A 20,003-nucleotide genomic window follows, 5' to 3' on the forward strand; every position below is an offset into this window, starting at 1 on the left:
TAAGTTTTTTTTTGCCCATCAAATTGACAAAAATTTAAAAGGTTGATAATACCCAGTTTTCCCAAGGGTCAGAGGATGAACACTCCCCAACTCTGGGGGTAGAAGACTAAGAAGATGCCTTCTTGCAGAGCAGTTTGACATTCTAGAATGCAAGTTCTGTGACTTAGCAATTTTACATTCAGGAGTTTACTCTGTGAAAAAGATATGTCAAAATTGGCTGTGTTCCATTTTTTTAAAAAGATTTTATGTCTAAGATGGTTATTGCAACATTTTTAATAGCAAAAAATTTGAGTATCCTAAATGTTCACCAAGAGGGAAATGGTTAAATAAGTCATGGTACATCTGTATTATGAAATACAATGCAGCCTTTATTAATGGTCCATCTATATATTCTGATAGACAGGGACCTCCAAGACATGTAAATTAGTGAAAAAGCAAAACATTTATATATGATATCATCTATGTAAAAAAGAGAACTATGTGTTCATATGTATATATATACACAGAACTACATTGACAAAGGTCAGGATACTTACCAAACTGTTAAAAGATATTTACCTCCAAGAAGAGAGTAGATGTGAGGCAATATTTCTGTGTGGCTTGAATGTTTACATCAAAATGTATTCATGTATTATGTAGCTTTTAATTTAAAAAACAAACAAACAAACTTTTAATCAATTGAATTTATACATATTTTTTAAAACTGAATCTTTCTACTCAACCTGTATACTTTTCTGCAAGTGTCTGCCAGCATTACCATTTTATGGAAGGGATTTTTGTCTAGTAGTTTAGCTGTGTAAATTGGTCCCTTTCTGCAGCTAGCATTCGAATTCTTTTGAGAGGTGTAATCACTCAAAACAAAAAATTACTAAGTGGCTGTTTCTTTTCATGGTTTTGTAGGCCCAGGGCCTCATGAATCCGATTCTGATGATCTGGATGAGGAAGACTTTGAATGTTTAGACAGTGATGATGACTTGGACCTTGAAACCCAAGAGCCTGGAGAAGAGGCATCTCTGAAAGGAGCTCTTGATAATCTGAAGTCATACATGGCCCAGATGGACCAGGAACTAGCACACACCAGCATTGGCAAAAGTTTCACCACCCAGAAGCAAGTGGTATGTGTGTTTTTAACCTCTTTTCCCTTCTGAGTCTGTTATGAAGGATAGCTAAGACCATATTTTGTCTTAGTTTTTTTTTCTCATTTTCCTTTTTTGTTGTTTGTAATTTGTAAGATTTAAAATAAATAAGAATCTCAGTATTTTTCCTAACTCTGATAGAAGGATTATTAACTTTATTTTCCTAAATATAAATTTAATTATATTACTTATTCTAGCAGGACTTAAAATAAAAAGCTATGTAGTATGTTCAAATTAGAACGTAATAGCATACTACTACTGCTAAGAGCTTAAATTCATTTTTTGAAAAAAGATCTTAAATATCCAAATAACTTTCTAGTGTTAGTACTGTTTGTTTTGTATGTTTCCCTAATTTAGAGCCAATTTAGAATTCATCTTCCACTCACATTTTTATCCTACTTTGTATGCCAGCACTGGCAGGCCAACAGTGTCTAACCCTAAACAGAGGAAAAGGCAAAGAACACGCACCCTGGAGTCTCATGGATGAGCATTTGAAATCCACCACAGCCGTCCACTGTGAATTTATCCATTAACCAATAATCTTATATCATAGAATTATCATGAGAACCAAATGAGACAACAGTAAAACTCAAACTAGGCCCTTAGTTAAAGTTGATTCCCCTAGCTTTGATCATCGAAACCATATTTAAAACTATAATCACTTCCAGTGTTTTTCCCCAAAGCTAACAGAAACCATACGTTAGATTTATCTAAAGTGGTATTTGTTAAATTTTAATGTGAATATGAACCACCTAAGGATTTTGTTAAAATATAGATTCTAATCAAGTGAGTCTAGGATGAGGCCTGAGATTTTCCATTTCTGACACTCTCCCAAGTGATGCAGATGCCATTGGTCCACAGAACACAGTTTGAGTAGCAAAGATATAAAGGTGTATACATAAAGAGCTGCTATCTTTTTAGATCCTTTCCCTAACCTGTAAAATCAGAAGACCAAGTTACAATTCAGAGTCTTTATGGTTGGACTCCACAAGGCCTCAGGTTTTTACTTTAAGCTTTCTTTTGTCAGGGGAAGAATCTAGCTTCTTTCCTTTAGAAGAAAGTTTAGATTGTCTTTTTCTTTTTCATGTTAATTTTACATTTACATCTTTTAAAACTCTTAGGCAAGTTACAAATGTACCTTAACTCTGGTTACCTCCCTTTGGCTATTTCAAAATAGGGGAGAAATTCATTCAATTTGTGAAAACTTTTCCTAGAAAGAAGTGTGTTATAATCTGGAATTAAATTTTAGTATGAATGTTAAATTACATAGTTTATTAACTTCATTTTCACTATCATAAAGGATAGGAAATTTTCTTTTTAATTTGGAATTCAAATTTGCTTTGTTGCCTAGTTAGCTTAATATTGTAACTACCATCCAACCTAGTGGGATCTTATCCCATGGTTTTCTTTTTCCTCCATGAATAAGGAACCTCTATCCCAGGCTGCCGATAACAATTCAGATGAGGAAGATTCTGGTGCAGGAGAATCTGTTATGTCACCTGTGGATGTAGACCTGAACCTGGTTTCAAATATATTGGAATCTTATAGCTCTCAGGCTGGACTGGCAGGACCTGCTTCCAACCTTTTACAAAGCATGGGAGTGCAGCTGCCTGACAATACCGATCACAGACCCTCAAGTAAGCCAACGAAACATTAACCAGCACACCCAGCATCTCTTTTTTCTTCTTAAATAAATATTGAGTCTAATTGTGTTCATTTCTATTTCAGATTACTCATTTAGTAAAAATGTTTTTTCATTACAAGTTTCACAGGTTAACTTCTCCACAAGTCCCAAATGTTGCCATCTGTGCACAGTCTTTGTGATCTCAACTCTAGGCTGCACAGAGGTTCTGAGATCAGCAGAACAGAGAGAATTGAGGCCTTGAACATTCACTAAATTGAGGAAGTTTACACACCCTCTGTTAAGGATACAACCAACCACAGTGCACCCTCAGCATGTATGCACTTGCGTAACCACCACGTAAATCAAGGTCTTGAACTTATTTACTTTTTTTATAACAGCTTTATTGAGGTATAACTCACAGCATAAAGTTTACCCTTTTAAAGTGTACGATTCCATGAGAAAAGAATCTAGCAATAAATCATGGAAAAGATAAGAGTTTCGTAAGATTCAGAAATTGAATGCTTTTCTGCAAGCATTCAATTTTTGAATCTCACTAAAAAGAAAATGTAATTTTTTAAAAGATACCATTTATCCAAGGTGAAACAGTTTGAACATCAAAAAGAATAATGACAGTAATTTATTGAAAAACATTAAGTATATAAAAGCTGTTGAGTTCATAATGGTGGACAAAGAGTATCAAGAGAGAGATTCAAGGAGAAAGAAAATTGAAAGAGAAAGGGATAAAAACCCAGAAAACTCTTTGGTCACCATGAGAAGTAATTAGGGCATCAACTTCTTCCTCTGAAAATTGGCAATTAAAAAGAATTAAGTGTTTATCATGCCTTTTCTGTAGGAAATCAAATAGCACTTATGATCAGGAAAAGTCTTTACAGAAAAACTCTACCTAACATTGAAGGAATCGCAGATAGAAGATCACCATTTTTCAACTCTTAAAGAAAAATGAGTGATTTATAACATAATTAGATAAAGAACTGGTAGAGACATTTAACATGGAAGGAATCAGGCTAATACAGCCTGAACCCACTGATCACAAAAAAGTGGGAAAACCAGGTATTATATGCCTAGTAGAGGCCTGGTGGCACAGTGGTTAAGAGCTGCTGACCAAAAAGGTTGACAGTTCGAATCCACCAGCCACTCCTTGGAACTCTATAGAGCAGTTCTGCTCAGTCCTACAGGGTCACTATAAGTTGGAATCAAGTCAGTGACAACAGGTTTGGTTTTGGGGTTTTTTATATGCCTATTGATGTGAGGCAATATGAAGTACACAGTACTGCTATAGAAATATTCTTGGCCAAGAAGGTGGACCTATTCCCATCCTATTCTCTAGTCCCATCTTCTAGCTTACAGGAAATCTGAGAATAGAAGAACATGTGATAATATGAGGAAGTAACAGACAAATCTAGAATGTAGAACAGACTACAAAACAACTGACCCACTTTTTCCACAGCTCAATGGCACTTAAAAAAAAGGACAAGAAAAAAGAAAATACACTACAAACAAATGTAACGGGTAGACTTTGTTTAGATACTGAGTTGAACAACCAACTGTAAATAGTCATTTTTGAGACAATAGGGGAAATGTGAATATTAGATAATACAAAATAATTATTGTTAAGCCTGATAGTGGCATTGGTCTGATATAAGAAAATGTTCATTTATTAGAGATGCATACTAAATTATGTAGGAGTAAAATTATGCGTTTGTAATTTGCTTTAAAATAATAAGAAGAAAAAGGATAAATGAAGTTAAGTGTGGGAAAATCTTAATAGTGATGGCTGTGCTCTTATTGTTAGCTGCCATGGAGTCAGCCCCCAGCTCATGGCAACACCATGCACAATGGAACCAAACGCTACCAGGTCCTGCACCATCCCCATGATGGATTGCAAACTGGACCATTGTGATCTGCAGGGTTTTCACTGGCTGATTTTTGGAAGTAGATCACCAGGACTTTCTTCATAGTCCATCTTAGTCTAGAAGCTCCACTGACACCTGTTTAGCATCATAGCAACATACAAGCCTCCATATTGCGATTTGTTCTACTAATCTCAAAAAATACCAAAAATGCCATTTACAATAACAAGAACTATAAAGGAGACAACTCAAGCAGGGCAGGTCTGTTGCTAAGAGTAAATGTCTGACCCATCAAAAAGCTGACTAAGGGATACAAGATAAACATACAAAAATCACCAACAAAGAGAACTTCGAAGAGGAAAACACCGTATACATTTACAGTAGCCCCCAAGAAGATAAAATACTTAGGAATAAATCTAACCAGAGACATGAAAGACCTATACAAAGAAAACTACAAGGCACTACTGCAAGGAACCAAAAGAGACCTGCATAAGTGGAAAAACATACCTTGCTTATGGATACGAAGACTCGACATTGTGAAAATGTCAGTTCTACCCAAAGCAATCTACAGATACAATGCAATCCCGATCCAAATTCCAACAACATATTTTAAGGGGATGAAGAAACAAATCACCAACTTCATATGGAAACGGAAGAGGCCCCGGATAAACAAAGCATTGCTCATGAAGAACAAAGTGGGAGGCCTCACACTACCTGATTGTAGAACCTATTATACCACCACAGTAGTCAAAACAGCCAGGTACTGGTACAACAACAGATACATAGACCAATGGAACAGAATTGAGAATCTAGACGTAAATTTATCCACCTATGAGCAGCTGATATTTGACAAAGGCCTAAAATCCATTAAATGGGGAAAAGACAGTCTCTTTAACAAATGGTGCTGGCATAACTGGATATCCATCTGCAAAAAATTGAACATGACCCATACCTCACTCACATCGTGCACAAAAACTAACTCAAAATGGATCAAGGAGCTGAATATAAAATCTAAAATGATAAAGATCATGGAAGAAAAAATAAGGACAACACTAGGAGCCCTAATACATGGTATAAACAGAATACAAACCATAAGTAACAATGCACAAACGCAAGAAGACAAATAACTGGGAGTTCTAAAAATGAAACACTTAGGCTCATCAAAAGACTTCACCAAAAGAGTAAAAAGACAGCCTACAGACTGGGAAAAAAGTTTTGGCTGAGACAAATCCGATCAGGGTCGGATCTCTAAAGTCTACAAGATAATGCAAAACTTCAGCCACAAAAAGACAAATAAACCCAATTAAAAAATGGGCAAAGGATATGAATAGGCACTTCACAAAAGAAGATATTCAGGCAGCTAACAGACACATGAGGAAATGCTCACGATCATTAGCCATTGGAGAAATGCAAATCAAAACTACAATGAGATACCATCTCACCCCAACAAGGCTAGCATTAATCCAAAAAACACAAAATAATAAATGTTGGAGAGGTTAGGGAGAGACTGGAACACTTTTACGCTGTTGGTGGGAATGTAAAATGATACAACCACTTTGGAAATCGATTTGGCGCTTCCTTAAAAGCTAGAAATAGAAGTACCATACGACCCAGCTATCCCAGTCCTTGGAATATATCCTAGAGAAATAAGAGCTGTCACACGAATAGCTATATGCACACCCATGTTCATTGCAGCACTGTTCACAATAGTAAAAAAATGGAAACAACCTAGGTGCCCATCAACAGACGATTGGATAAACAAATTGTGTTATAGTCACACAATGGAATACTATGCAATGATAAAGAATAACGAATCCATGAAACATCTCAGAACATGGATGAATCTGGAAGGCATTATGCTGAGTGAAATCAGTCAGTCGCAAAAGGACAAATATAAGAACTCAAGAAAAGGCTTAAACACAGAAGAAAACATTCTTTGCTGGTTATGAGGGTGGGGAGGGAGGGAGACGGGAATTCACTAACTAGATAGTAGACAATTATCTCAGGTGAAGGGAAGGTCAACACACACTACAGGGGAAGTCGGCACAATTGGACTAAACCAAAAGCTAAGAAGTTTCCTGAATACAACCAAACACTTCGAGGGACAGAGTAGCAGGGGCAGGGGTCTGAGGACCATGGTTTCAGGGGACATCTAGGTCAGTTGGCATAATAAAGTTTATTAAGAAAATGTTCTGCATCCCAGTTTGGTGAGTGGCGTCTGGGGTCTTAAAAGTTAGCGAGTGGCCATCTAAGATGCATCAGTTGGTCCCAAACCACCTGGAGTAAAGGAGAATGAAGAACACCAAAGACAATAGGAAAATATTAGCCCAAGAGACAGAAAGGGCCACATAAACCAGAGACTCCATCAGCCTGAGACCAGAAGAACTAGGTGGTACCCGGCTACCACCAATGACTGCCCTGACAGGAAACACAAGAGGGTGCCTGATGGAGCAGGAGAAAAATGGGGTACAGAACTCAAACTAGTAAAAAGACCAGACTTAATGGTTTGACTGAGACTGGAGGGGCCCTGGAAGACGTGGCCCCCAGACTCTCTGTTGGCCCAGAGCTGAAACCATTCCCGAGGCCAACTCTTCAGACAAAGATTAGACTGGACTATGGGACATAAAGTGATATTCGTGAGGAGTGTGCCTCTTAGTTCAAGTAGATACATGAGACGAAATGGGCAGCTCCTGTCCAGAGTCAAGATGAGAAGGCAGAGAGGGTCAGGAGCTGGTTGAATGGACATGGGAAATCGGGGTGGAAAGGAGGAGTGTGCTGTCACAGTATGGGGAGAGTAACTAGGGTCACATAGCAATGTGTGTATAAATTTTTGTATGAGAAACTAACTTGAATTGTAAACTCACTTAAAACAATTGAAAAAAAAAAACTCTGGCCCTGAAGGCTTCAGTGGAGAATTCTACCAAACTTTCAGAGAAGAGTTAACACCACCACTACTAAAGGTATTTTCAGAGCATAGAAAAGGATGGAATACTCCCAAACTCATTCTATGAAGCCTGCATAACCCTGATACCGAAACCAGGTAAAGACACCGCAAATAAAGAAAATTACAGACCAGTATCCCTCATGAACATAGATGCAAAAATCCTCAACAAAATTCTAGCCAATAGAATTCAGCAGCATATCAAAAAAATAATTCACCATGACCTAGTGGGATTCATACCAGGTATGCAGAGATGGTTCAACATTAGAAAAACCATCAGTGTAATCCATCACATAAATAAAAGCTAGTGAGCGGCCATCTGAGATGCATTAGTTGGTCCCAACCCACCTGGAGCAAAGAAGAATAAAGAACACCAAAGACAGAAGGAAAATATTAGCCCAAGAGACAAAAGCGGTCAGATAAACCAAAGACTCCATCAGCCTGAGACTAGAAGAAGTAGGTGGTGCCCGGCTACCACCAGTGACTGCCCTGACAGGGAACACGAGAGAGAGTCCCTGACGGAGCAGGAGAAAAGTTGGGTGCAGAACTCAAATTCTAGTAAAAAAACCAGACTTAATGGTCTCACTGAAACTGGAGGGACCCCAGAAGACATGTCCCCCGGACTCTCTGTTAACCCAGAACTAAAACCATTCCCAAAGCCAACTCTTCAGACAAAGAATAGACTGGACTGTAAGATATAAAATGATACTCACGAGGAGTGTCTTTCTTAGTTCAAGTAGATACACGAGACTAAATTGGGCAGCTCCTGTCCAGAGGCAAGATGAGAGGGCAGAAAGACTGAATGGACACAGGAAATCCGGGGTGGAAAGGAAGAATGTGCGGTCACATTATAGGGATGGCAACTAGGGTCACATAACTGTGTGTGTATAAGTTTTTGTATGAGAAACTAACTTGAGCTGTAAACTTTCACCTAAAGCACAATAAATTAAAAAAAGAGGGGAAAAAAAAAAAGAAAAGCATAATGCTTAAGGCAGACATTCTTTGGTAGTTGTCCTAAATTATTGTTTGGTTTTAAGAAGACTTCAGGGGATATATTCGGTTTACAGTTTGAAGATTATCTCAGGGCAATAGTTTCAGGGGTTCATCCACCCTCCATGCCTCCAGAAATTCTGGATTCCATGAGAATTTAAAATTCTGTGTTTTCCTCCTTTTTTTAAATCAGGATTTTTTTTTTATTGTTCTTTAGATGAAGGTTTACAGAACAAACAGGTTTTCATTGAACAGTAAACCTGTTGTTTTATGACAGTGGTTAACAATTCCATGACATATCAACCTGTTGTTTTATGACAGTGGTTAACAATTCCATGACATATCAACACTGTCCCTTCTCAACCTTGGGTTCCCTATTACCAGCTTTCCTGTCCCCTCCGTATCAGGATTCTTCTATAAAATCTTTTGATCAAAATGTTCATCTACTGCTACCTTTTTATAGAGCATCTTGTTGGTGCTTTATATGATGCTAATTCTATCACAAAGAATTACTACAAAATTGTGGGGTTATTTTTCTAAGTTTAAAAAAATGTTTAGAAGGCACTTGCTATGCAGCTCCACCAGTGATCCCTTCCATTGATACTATTCTTGTCTAAATTTAATTAAAAAACATAAAAACAGTTGCATTGCTTCCAACTCATGGTGACCCCAGGTGTGTCCGAGTAGAACTGTGTTCCATAGAGTTTTCAATGGCTAATTTTTCTAAAGTAGATCACCAGGCCTTTCTTTGAGGTACCTCTGGGTGGACACAAACCTCCAAGCTTTTGGTTAGTAGCTGAACAGATTAACTGTTTGTACTACCCATTGTTGTTGTTAGGTGCCATCAAGTCAGTTCCGACTCATAGCCACACTGTGTACAACTGAACAAAACACTGCCCAGTTCTTCACCATCCTCACAATTGTTGCTATGCCTGAGCCCATTGTACTACCTAGGGACTCCATTTAATACCAAAAAAAGCCTCAAACCCATTGCCATTGAGTCAATTCTAACTCATAGTGACCCTATAGGACAGCATAGAACTGCCCCATAGGGTTTCCAAGGAGCGGCTGGTGATTTGAACTGACGACTTTTTGGTTAGCAGCCGAATGCTTAACCACTGCGCCACTAGGGCTCAGGCTCAATATTTAATATAACTGATATATCTGTTACCAAGATTAAACGTGTTTATTTTTTAAGATGATCCTCACATATTCCTCCTAAAAAAGAATCAAGTCTGATGTACAAACAGTTCCAACTACTGACCATGTTCTTATAAGGTGTCTGATTTTTCCTTTACTGTCACTGTATAGAGCAGAGAGGGGCACTCAGTATATCTAGCCATGTAAAAGTAAAGATGGTGGAAATAATCCCATTATGCTCCCTCTCCAGAGACCAAGGAGGAATTAGGAGAGTGGTATAGAAGAGTTTCCTTTTTGGAACCTATTATCCCAAACTAGTAGAAACTAAACATTCCATACTCCCTCCAGTTCTTCCTCTTCTTATTTTTACAGTAGCATTGACGGACACAAGCTCAGGAAGGGAAAGTGTTACACACTGATACAACAAAAGCAGCTGACAAAAAGATGGCTTTTACTCACAATATTTTAATCATTTTAAATAAGTTTATTTTGATATTACGTTTCACATTTGTTAAAAGTGAGATTCCTGAATGCTACACCAGCTTAACTCTGTGAAAAAGGTTTCCTCACAATGTGCTTGTGGTGCATTAAGTTTATTTTCACTAAGGATCGACTGTTAAGTAGAAAAGGGAGGCACACAGGCAAATACAAGGAATGAAGGAGGTGCTTTTTAATTGTGGTTACCAGGGCTTACTTACCTTGAGCCAGGCTCACTCTGGTGGCAAATACATTTGTTTTAAAGTTTTACCTGTTTTTTCTATTCTGCTTCATGGATGCAGCTGCGTTCTTTTTTGTCCTTAGCACCTTCGTAATTCATTGCCACATAAATATTTTCTAGCCAGTTAAGCCCTGTAGCAAAGTTTCCTTTATTCTTTTTCAGTACCCAGGTCCCCACTCTATCCTTGGAATTCTACAGCAAAGCTCTCTCCCAGTGACTCCTGGGAAACAAAGTTCAATGTTGCAGCTTCTCCTAATAGCCACTGTCATCTTTTCTTTTCCAAGAAAACATACTAATCAAAAAGTAAACAGTTACTCCATGGTAAGTTTGAGAAACTCATAACCAGGAATCCTGCACACTCCCTTTTCTATCAGTATTTTCAGACTGGGGATGTGTACACATGTGCTTACAAATACACCCACAGAGAGATGGAAAAGATTGGGAGAGGGTAATACACATGGACCCTGAACTGTTTTCTTCTAACTGCAAGATATGAAGAAATCTCAGGACCTCTCTTTCGAGACTGCTTTTCCCTTCTTCCTGCTGGGTTCAACCTATGTAAGGGCAAGCTGCCATTCTAACAGGGCAATCAAGTTTCATCACATATTACCTTGCAACATTTCCTGATGAAGGCATTTTGGTTTCCCCAAAGCATTGATGGTTTGCTGGCATTAGAGAGAACAATGACCCTTTGGGGTAAAGAGTGCTTCAACTTTTCTAGTTCCAGAATCCCTTTTGCTTAGTCCTATGAAACTTTGATGTGTGAATACTCTTAGGATTTCTGGAGCTTGTGTTTTTAGTACAGTTGTACCTGGAATCATCTGAAGATATGACTCTCTCCAGACATTCTTCTTTTCAGTCTAACCTCTAAGAGTATTTCTTCTGCTCCTGAGGTTCACCCTTCAGCCAAAGATTAGACAGGCCCATAAAACAAAACAAGACTAAATGCGCACACCAACCCAGAGGCAAGGACAAGAAGGCAGGAGGGGACAGGAAAGCTGGTAACAGGGAACCCAACGTTGAGAAGGGGAGAGTGCTGACATGTCGTGGAGTTGGCAACCAATGTCACAAAACAATATGTGTACTAACTGTTTAATGAGAAACTAATTTGCTCTGTAAACCTTCATCTAAAGTACAATAAAAAAAGAAAGAAAAAAGTATTTCACCTGCACATTGCAGTAGTCTTTCCACAGACTCTGAACCTGGACCTAAAACAATTGTCTCACCAATAAAGAGATGCTCCATTCTCACTTTCTGCAATTTCCTCACCTCAGAGGACAGAAAAACACATCTGAATAAAGGTGTGGAAATTAATTTTATTTCCCCCAAATAAATTCATTTCCCTTATGACAAGGTATAGAATGGCATATGTGAATGATGAGAAAACCTATATTTAGTTTATCCCATAAAGCTCGAGAAATGGAACCACTTTACTCTCCCTTTAGATGACTTAAATATCATGACTCTTTTTTAACTACCATGAACACTAATCCCTTAGTTGAAGTCAATCGACATTTACTGAGTGTGCAAATAGCAGTGACCATTTTACATTTAGGAAAACAGGCATGGCAAAGTAATGGTCTTTTCCCTGGTTCACAAACTGACCAAGTAACAGAGCCGAAGACAACACAAAAGACTATCTTAAGCCCCACTGGGATTCAACTACCTCCATAGAACCTCACTGCATCTGGCTCAATGCAGAGGAAGACCTTGGCCCAGTGCCCACTTCCCTTCAAGTGATTTAATAAAATATCATGACCTTTATTTAACTACGAGGCCTGATGGCATATTGGTTAAGCGTTTGGCTGCTAACCAAAAAGTCGGCAGTTTGAATCCACCAACTTCTCCTTAGAAACCCTATGGGGGCAGTTCTACTCTGTCTTATAGGGTTGCTGTGAGTCAGAATCGACTCAATGGCAATGGGTTTGGTTTACAGGTTTTATTTAACTACTGTCATGGATTGAACTGTGTCCCCAAAAAACAAGTGTCAACTTGGCTAGGCCATGATTCCCAGTATTGTGTGGTTGTCCTCCATTTTGTGATCTGATTATCCTGCATTTTGTGATGTGTTGTAAATCCTAGCCTCTATGCCTGTGGTTATGGTCCATTTGGGAGTGAGCTGTCCATTATGTTAATGAGACAGGATTAGGTCATGTTAATGAGGATTAGGGTGGGATGTAACACCCTTACTCGGGTCATAACCCTGATCCATGTAAAGGGAATTTCTCTAGGGTGTGGTTTGCATCACCTTTTATCTTATAAGAGATAAAAGGAGAGAGAAGTGAGCAGAGAGAGGGACCTCATTACCATCAAGAAAAAAGAGCCAGGAGTGGAGTGTGTCCTTTGGACCCAGGGTCCCTACGCTGAGAATCTCCTAGACCCAGGGGAAGATTGATGCCAAGAAACATGGAGATCTCCAAGGAATGTTGGGCCCACAGATGTTGAAAGGAGAGAAGGACCTTCCCCTAGAGCAGACAAAGAAAGCAAGCCTTCCCCTAGAGCTGGCACCCTGAATTTGGACTTCTAGCCTCCTGAACTGAGAGAATAAATTTGTTTGTTAAAGCCATCCACTTGTGGTATTTCTGTTATAGCAGTACTAGATAACTAAGACAACTACCATGTACAAGATAATTATTTGTACAAGAATTTAAAAATGCTATGCTGTACTATTCTAATTCTATAAAGTATAAAGTAACTTAGTATTGACTTGAGATTTCTTACATATTGTCAATACCAAAATAAAATTTTTAACCAAAATTACACCAGGCATATTTTGATAGTTAGTGTAAACCCAGCAGTATAAGCCACATGCCAGAAGAGGTTTGCTTCCAAGGTCTAAGCAGAAAATGGGTAAACAAAGGCCTACATAAAAATTAATGCCTCCATCTTCCCACTGATTTTGACAGTTGACATCTAATCAGCTTTTCTTCTCAAACTGACATTTTTGATGGTCCATTAGTAAGAACTTTGGTTAACATCGCTGGTAGAGGTGTCTCCTGGTAGGATTACCTTCTGCTGTGCCTTTTGACTCTGGCCTGGAAATAGCCTTTGTCACCTCCCCTTTATCAGTCAATCTCTGGTATGCCCCTCAGGGATACTCAGGAGAGATGTAGGTGGCTTGATCTGGGCTAAGCAGGCAAGGAAGAACAGCTCTGTTTTTCCAACCACTCCTTAATCAACTGATGGGCGATGGCTAACTTGGGGGGCAACCAGAATGGGAAAGTCCCATCCTGTTGTTGGGTATAGGGGCCCTTTCTCTTCAGGGCTGTGGCAACCTCATCATGACTGAACCAGGCAGCTGCCTCCAGTTCTCTCAAGTTCATCTGGATCTGAAAGATATAAGGAGGAACAAGATGTGAGGTTAGGAGCTACAAAAGTTAGAATACTATGGCAACATCTAAGTCCCTTTCAAGGAGAAGTTCCTATGATTTTATATTTGTACTCAAATCCTGACTGACTTGAGCAATAAGGCCAATCCTGAAATCAATCATTAATTTTGCTATATTTATTATATGCCTACTATATGCAAGGCACTTTGTCAAATCCTGATAATGAAAGATAAATTATCTCACGACTGAGATATGTACAAGGGAGAAGGCTGGTAACGTTGGCCGACTCAATTTTCATAGTGATTATTTGTTTCGTTTACTAGACTGCAAGTTCCTTGAGGGTCCAAATCATATACTTTACAGCTTTGTGCAAACTAGACGGTGCTGAGCTAGACAGGTACGTGCTGACTAGCAGAATGGATGAAGCAAAGGAAATATCACAGCATAAGGAAAGCGTAAGAACTTACCTCTGTCTGCCCTGGTTTCACAGTTGCATGACAAGCAATCATGAGTGAGCTATTAGGAACGGGCCAGTGCTGGGATGCAGAATACTGCAGTCTGTCCAACTCCAATCCCACCTCTTCTGCAACTTCGCGCCGGACAGCTTCTTCTAGACTTTCACCTACAAGCACTCAGATTAATTCAGGACAGCCCTGCAGCAGGAAGGGTGATACAGATAGCCCATTTGCAAAGGAGCACAAAGCTGGCTCCAAAGTTTCAATGACATACTTTGGGGAGCACCCTAAATCTCTGAATCGCTACAACAATAGGAATCAGGTCTGGAGTTGGGTGGTGAACTGCAGTGCTTACACCTACTAGGTTTGTTATGATGCAAAGTAGGAGTGACAGTGGGAGAAGCTACTGCTGCCTTCAGCTTCAATAAAGTTCTAATGCCACATTTCCCCATATGCAAATTTTACTCCAAAGACAAAAAAGAAAGCAACCGAACAAAAAAATCAATGTGCACAAATATTAAATTCTAGTTATTATTATACATACTAAAGTATTTAGGGAGAAGTATACTAATAATTGCAGTCTATACATAAAAAAATAGGATGGATTGCTGGATGGGTAGAGGAATGGATAGATGGACAGGTACGTGATAAAGTAACTACAGTAAAAAATGGTAGTATCTAGGTGGTGGGTATAGGGGTGTTCACTGTATAATTCTTTCAACTTGCTGTATGCTTGAAAATTTGCCTAATAAAATATTGGAAAATTGTAACACCAGAAGGCAGTTTTCTTGACATGATAAAGAATGTGCTTGAGACCCCAGGTACTATGACAAGACAGATTTATCTACTATAAGTTTTCATGTCCTACAATGTCACCTGCACATGCCCCAGACTCCTTACCTATATCACAGAAACCTGACAAGGCAGAATACATTCCCTTGGGAAAGGAACTCTGGCGGGCAAGCAGGCATCGGGTCCCATCCGACACCAGGGTGATCACCACAGGAGCCATCTGGAGAAAACGGGATGGAAATGAGACACTGGGGCTTTGGGAGTTTGGAGGATGAAGGAATGGACAATTAAAGAAAGCTTTTTAATTGCACAAGCTTCCTTTTCCAGGACAGAGTAATATCCAGCCTTCAAGGATTACTGTCCTTTTAAAAGCAGTGCTTACCTGTGGGTAATAGATGATCTTATTGGAAGGGCACACACGCTTGCTGCCAGCCACATTCTTCTTGGTGAGCTGCCCACTTCTGCTGCAGAATTGATGGGCATCATGCCAACGGAGAAGAGCCTGAGCCTAGGAATGCAAAGATGGGCCTGGTTTTATTTGGAAAGAATGCAGGGCTAATCTACAACAGCACTGAGCCTAGTACCTTCAGCAACTCACATGGGAAATGCCCTTTCATTTCTACCTCACCTTCCTTTCATGGTTACTAACTGTTTAAACTTCAAGATAAGGAATCTGTGTGAACATGTTCCTTCAGTATCAGAAGTCTGAACAAAAGAGAGCATATTTTTCATGTATTATAAATACTTAACACAGACAAAATATACGAAGTAATACAATGAACATTCATGTACTTACTAGCCGGTATAAAAATAAAACATTTCCAATATGGTTGAACCCTCCCACCCCCACATACTCCTTCCCAGTAAAGCTGGAGTTTTTTTGCAACTAAAAAATGTTTAGAGCTATCTTTTTATTGTACCAAAATACGTGTAACATAAAATTCACCATTTTAACCATTTTTAAGGGTACATTCCAGGGGTATTAATTACATTCACAATGTTGTTAGAGCTATCTTTGTAAATTAAATAGACCATCAAAAGCACTTTAGCAAGTGAAATAAAAAGTTGTGAGGAAAAGTCATTAAAATAATGTAAAACAACTTCTCATAGGAAAAACATGACGGTGTGTGTATCATTCTATGGGGTCATTAAAAACATCTATGGGTCTGATACATCCTACAGCCGTAGATCTGCATGTCCTTAGGAGAAAATGTTCTTGACATAAGTAATCTCCCTACAGCACACTATCTTTCTGCCAAGGTTGTAGGGAAGACGATGATTTCAGTCAAACGTCACTCCAGCCTCGTGTGTGCGTGCATTCGCCCATATACACTGTTTTACTAAATCTTGTATAGAATTGAGGAATTACCGTGGACAGCAAGGAGGCATCCTTCATACTCAGCTGGAAGAGAGCCTTCCTCAGCTCAGTGAACGAGCCCTGGAGCTCTGCCTCCATTTCAGGTTTCTGTAAGGAAGCTAGAAAATTAGAAAAGAGAAGGAAATAAAACAAATGTCAAGCTCTGCCTGAGGGACCCTTTGCAATCTGTCCTGTTGAAAGAGTGTTTCCCAAACTCGTCTAATAAGACTCAACTGGGGAAAGTACAAAATACCATGTTCTCCAGCCCCTACCCGGAGATTGGAGTAAGGCCCAGAAATCTGTATTTTTTAGCAAGCACTAGGTGATTCTTATATTCAGGGAAGCTTGGGAAATATTAAAAACCAAAAACCTCGTTGGTGTTGAATCGATTGAGACTCATAGCGACCCTACAGGACAGAGTAGAACTGCCGCATAGAGTTTCAAAGGCTGTAATCTTCACAGAAGCAGGTGCTACATTTTTCTCCTGTGAAGCCGCTAGTGGGTTCGAACCTCTGACCTTTTGGTTAACAGCCAAGCGCTTAAGCACTGCGCCACCAGGGCTCCTCATTTGAGACATACAAACTGTATAAAGGTGTGTCATTGTAGTTAGCTGCCGTGGAGTCAGCCCCCAACTCATGGCAACTATTGCGGCTTGAATTGTGTCCCCAAAAATTATATGTTATAAATCCTAACCCCTATCTGTGGTTATAATTCCATTTTGGGAATGGCTTTTCTTTGTTATGTTAAAAGACCACATCAGTGTAGGGTGTCTTTGAAGATCATCACCTCTGAGACATAAAAAGAGTAGATTAGGCAGAGAGAAGCAAGCAGAGATGGGGGAAGATAGATGCCACACCACATGGAGATCACCAGGGAATCGAGGAACAATCACCCTCCCCCAGAGCCAACAGAGGGAAAGCCTTCCCCTAGAGCAGGCACCCTGAATTCAGACTCCTAGCCTCCTAAACTGTGAGAAAATAAATTTCTGTTTTTTAAAGCCACCCACTTGTGGATTTTCTGTTATAGCAGCACTAGATAACTAAAACAGCAACCCTATGCACAACAGGATTAGGCCGTTCTGATCCATAGGGTTTTCATTGGCTGAGTTTTTCAATTAGATTGCCAGGCCTTTCTTCCTACTGTCTTAATCTGGAAGTTTGGTGGAAACCTATTCAGCATCACAGCAACATGCAAGCCTCCACTGACAGACAAACGGTGGCTGTGCTTGAGATGCACTGGCTGGGAATTAAAGCCAGGTCTCTCACGTGGAAGGTGAGAATTCTATCACTGAACTACCACTGCCCTCGTATAAACGTATAGAGAATAATGTAACAAACATCTGTGTACCACCACCTCTGTTAAGAAAGAAAGCATTAAAATGTCCTTTATTTTAAATGATACTGATATGATCATAATAGGCAACAGTATTTTCTTTAATGTCCTTACTTTAAAAAATAGAAAATTGGTAACTCTTTTTTATTCCAAAATTTTCTTTGAAATTTTACTGTTATGTGAAATCCCCAAGCCCGAAAACCACAGGGAAGCACCGTTAGGAATAGTGTTATGTTATGTACCACTTGTGGAAGAGGAACTATTCAGACCTAGATCCACAGCAAACCATGCTTCTTGCTGTTCAGAGCAGCCAATCAGTACAGAATCTTCTATTTTTTGTGTGTCCTGTCCAAACTTATCCAAGAGCCTTTCCAACTCTAAGAAACAGAAAAAAAGGAGAAAAAGAAAAACATAGGGGTTTTAATTAAACCAAAACCCAACAACCAAACCAGCTGCCATTGAGTCAGTTCTGACGCATGGCAACCCCATGTGTATCACAGCAAAACTGTGCTTCGTATGGCTTTCAACAGCTGACTTTTTGGAATTGGATTCCCCTAAGCCTTTATTCAAAGGTGTCTCTGAGTTGACTCAAACCTCCAACCTTCTGGTTAGCAGCCAAGTACATCAACTATTTGCATCACCCAGGGTCTTCTTAATTAAATCACCACAGCCATATTAGACGTATGGGAGATCATCTACTTCAGCTTGAAGTCTGTATATCTGGCTTCCAGTCACTGCCCTGCAGGTAGTTAATTATATGACCTTCGTCTCATTGCTTAACTTCTCTAGGCCTCAGTTCCCTCATCAGCACTCTGAGGAGTTAAGAGCAAAGAAGGAATTCTTTCCAGGTGTGACACTGGAATGTAACATTCTGCCTATATCATGAAGGGAACATATTCCCTAATTTGTAAGATGTATGACAGTTAACACATTAAGGCACTGAAAAGAAATGTGTCTCATTTAAAATGATAGAGACCAATCCAGTTCTATAATTTAGCCTCCAGATCATGTTGCTCTGGCGGGCCACAGCAGAATACTCACGCGTGAGATTCCAGGCTGTATACAACAAATGCTGTATAGGGAGAAAATCTGTCTTCCTACACATGAGGCACTTATATTTATTTGTTCATAAAACAATATAATATTGCTAATTTTTTTTCTTTTTTTTATTGTGCTTTAAGTGAAAGTTTACAGTTCAAGTTAGTTTCTCATATAAAAATTTATATACACATTGCTATGTGACCCTAGCTGCTCTCCCTATAATGTGAAAGCACACTCCTCCTTTCCACCCCTGATCTCCCATATCCATTCAACCAGCTCCTGTCCCTTTCTGCCTTCTCATCTCACCTCCGGACAGGAGCTGTCCATTTAGTCTCATGTATCTACTTGAGCTAAGAAGCACTCTCTTCATGAGTATCATTTTATGTCCCATAGTCCAGTCTAATCTTTGTCTGAAGAGTTGGCTTCGGAAATGGTTTCAGTTCTGGACTAATGGAGAGTCCAGGTGCCATGGCTTCCAGGATCCCTCCAGTCTTAGTCAGACCATTAAGTCTGGTTTTTTTACTAGAATTTGAGTTCTGCACCCTACTCTTCTCCTGCTCCGTCAGGGACTCTCAAACATTGCTAACTTTTAAAATAATGTTCAATGCCTGCTCATGGAATCCTCATATTCTGCTGCACTGCTTGCTGTTGCTGTTGTTGTTAGGTGCTGTCAAGTTGGTTCCAACTCATAGCCACCCTATGTACAACAGAACAAAATACTGCCCCGTCCTGCGCCCTCCTCACCATTATTGCTATGTTTGAGCCCATTGTTGCAGCCAGTGTGTCAGTCCATCTCATTGAGGGTCTTCCTTTCTTCTCTGACCCTTACCAAGCATGACGTCCTTCTCCAGGGACTGATCCCTCCTGATAACATGTCCAAAGTAATGAGACGAAGTCTTGCCATCCTCACTTCCAAGGAGCACTCTGGCTGTACTTTTTCCAAGACAGATTTATTTGTTCTTCTGGAAGTCCACAGTATATTCATTATTCCTCACCAACACCATTAACTCAAAGGCATCAATTCTTCTTTGGTCTTCCTTATTCGTTACCAGCTTTCACATGCATACAAACTGATTGAAAATTTCACAGCTTAGGTCAGATGCATCTTAGTCCTCAAAGTGACATCTTTGTTTTCAACACTTTAAAGAGGTCTTTTGCAGCAGATTTGCCCAATGCAATGCATCTTTTGATTTCTTGACTGCTGCTTCCATGGGCGTTAATTGTGGATCCAAGTAAAATGAAATCCTCGACAACTTCAATCTTTTCTCCATTTATCA

At 39.4% G+C, this 20,003-nt stretch overlaps 2 protein-coding genes across 3 annotated transcripts in view; one reads left to right on the forward strand and one right to left on the reverse strand.

The window, feature by feature from the left end:
* The window catches only part of ECD (ecdysoneless cell cycle regulator), a 31,646-nt gene extending 28,794 nt beyond the window's left edge, over positions 1-2,852 (forward strand). For both annotated transcript variants that reach the window (XM_023737690.1, XM_004383237.2), the window contains exons 13-14: positions 901-1,115; positions 2,563-2,852. In XM_023737690.1, coding sequence (XP_023593458.1) covers positions 901-1,115; positions 2,563-2,793 — 446 coding nt within the window. In that variant the 3' untranslated portion in view covers positions 2,794-2,852. The remainder of the gene's footprint in view (positions 1-900; positions 1,116-2,562) is intronic.
* Positions 2,853-12,956: 10,104 nt separating this feature from the next.
* Positions 12,957-20,003, reverse strand: part of NUDT13 (nudix hydrolase 13) — a 12,886-nt gene continuing 5,839 nt past the window's right edge. The window contains exons 3-8 of the mRNA XM_004383239.2: positions 17,928-18,062; positions 16,366-16,472; positions 15,379-15,504; positions 15,105-15,216; positions 14,217-14,371; positions 12,957-13,749 (exon numbers count right to left, since the gene is read on the reverse strand). Of these exons, the coding sequence (XP_004383296.1) occupies positions 13,549-13,749; positions 14,217-14,371; positions 15,105-15,216; positions 15,379-15,504; positions 16,366-16,472; positions 17,928-18,062 (836 nt within the window). The 3' untranslated portion in view covers positions 12,957-13,548. The remainder of the gene's footprint in view (positions 13,750-14,216; positions 14,372-15,104; positions 15,217-15,378; positions 15,505-16,365; positions 16,473-17,927; positions 18,063-20,003) is intronic.

The sequence above is a fragment of the Trichechus manatus genome, unplaced genomic scaffold, assembly GCF_000243295.1.
Source record: "Trichechus manatus latirostris isolate Lorelei unplaced genomic scaffold, TriManLat1.0 scaffold00106, whole genome shotgun sequence".
NCBI lineage: Eukaryota > Metazoa > Chordata > Mammalia > Sirenia > Trichechidae > Trichechus > Trichechus manatus.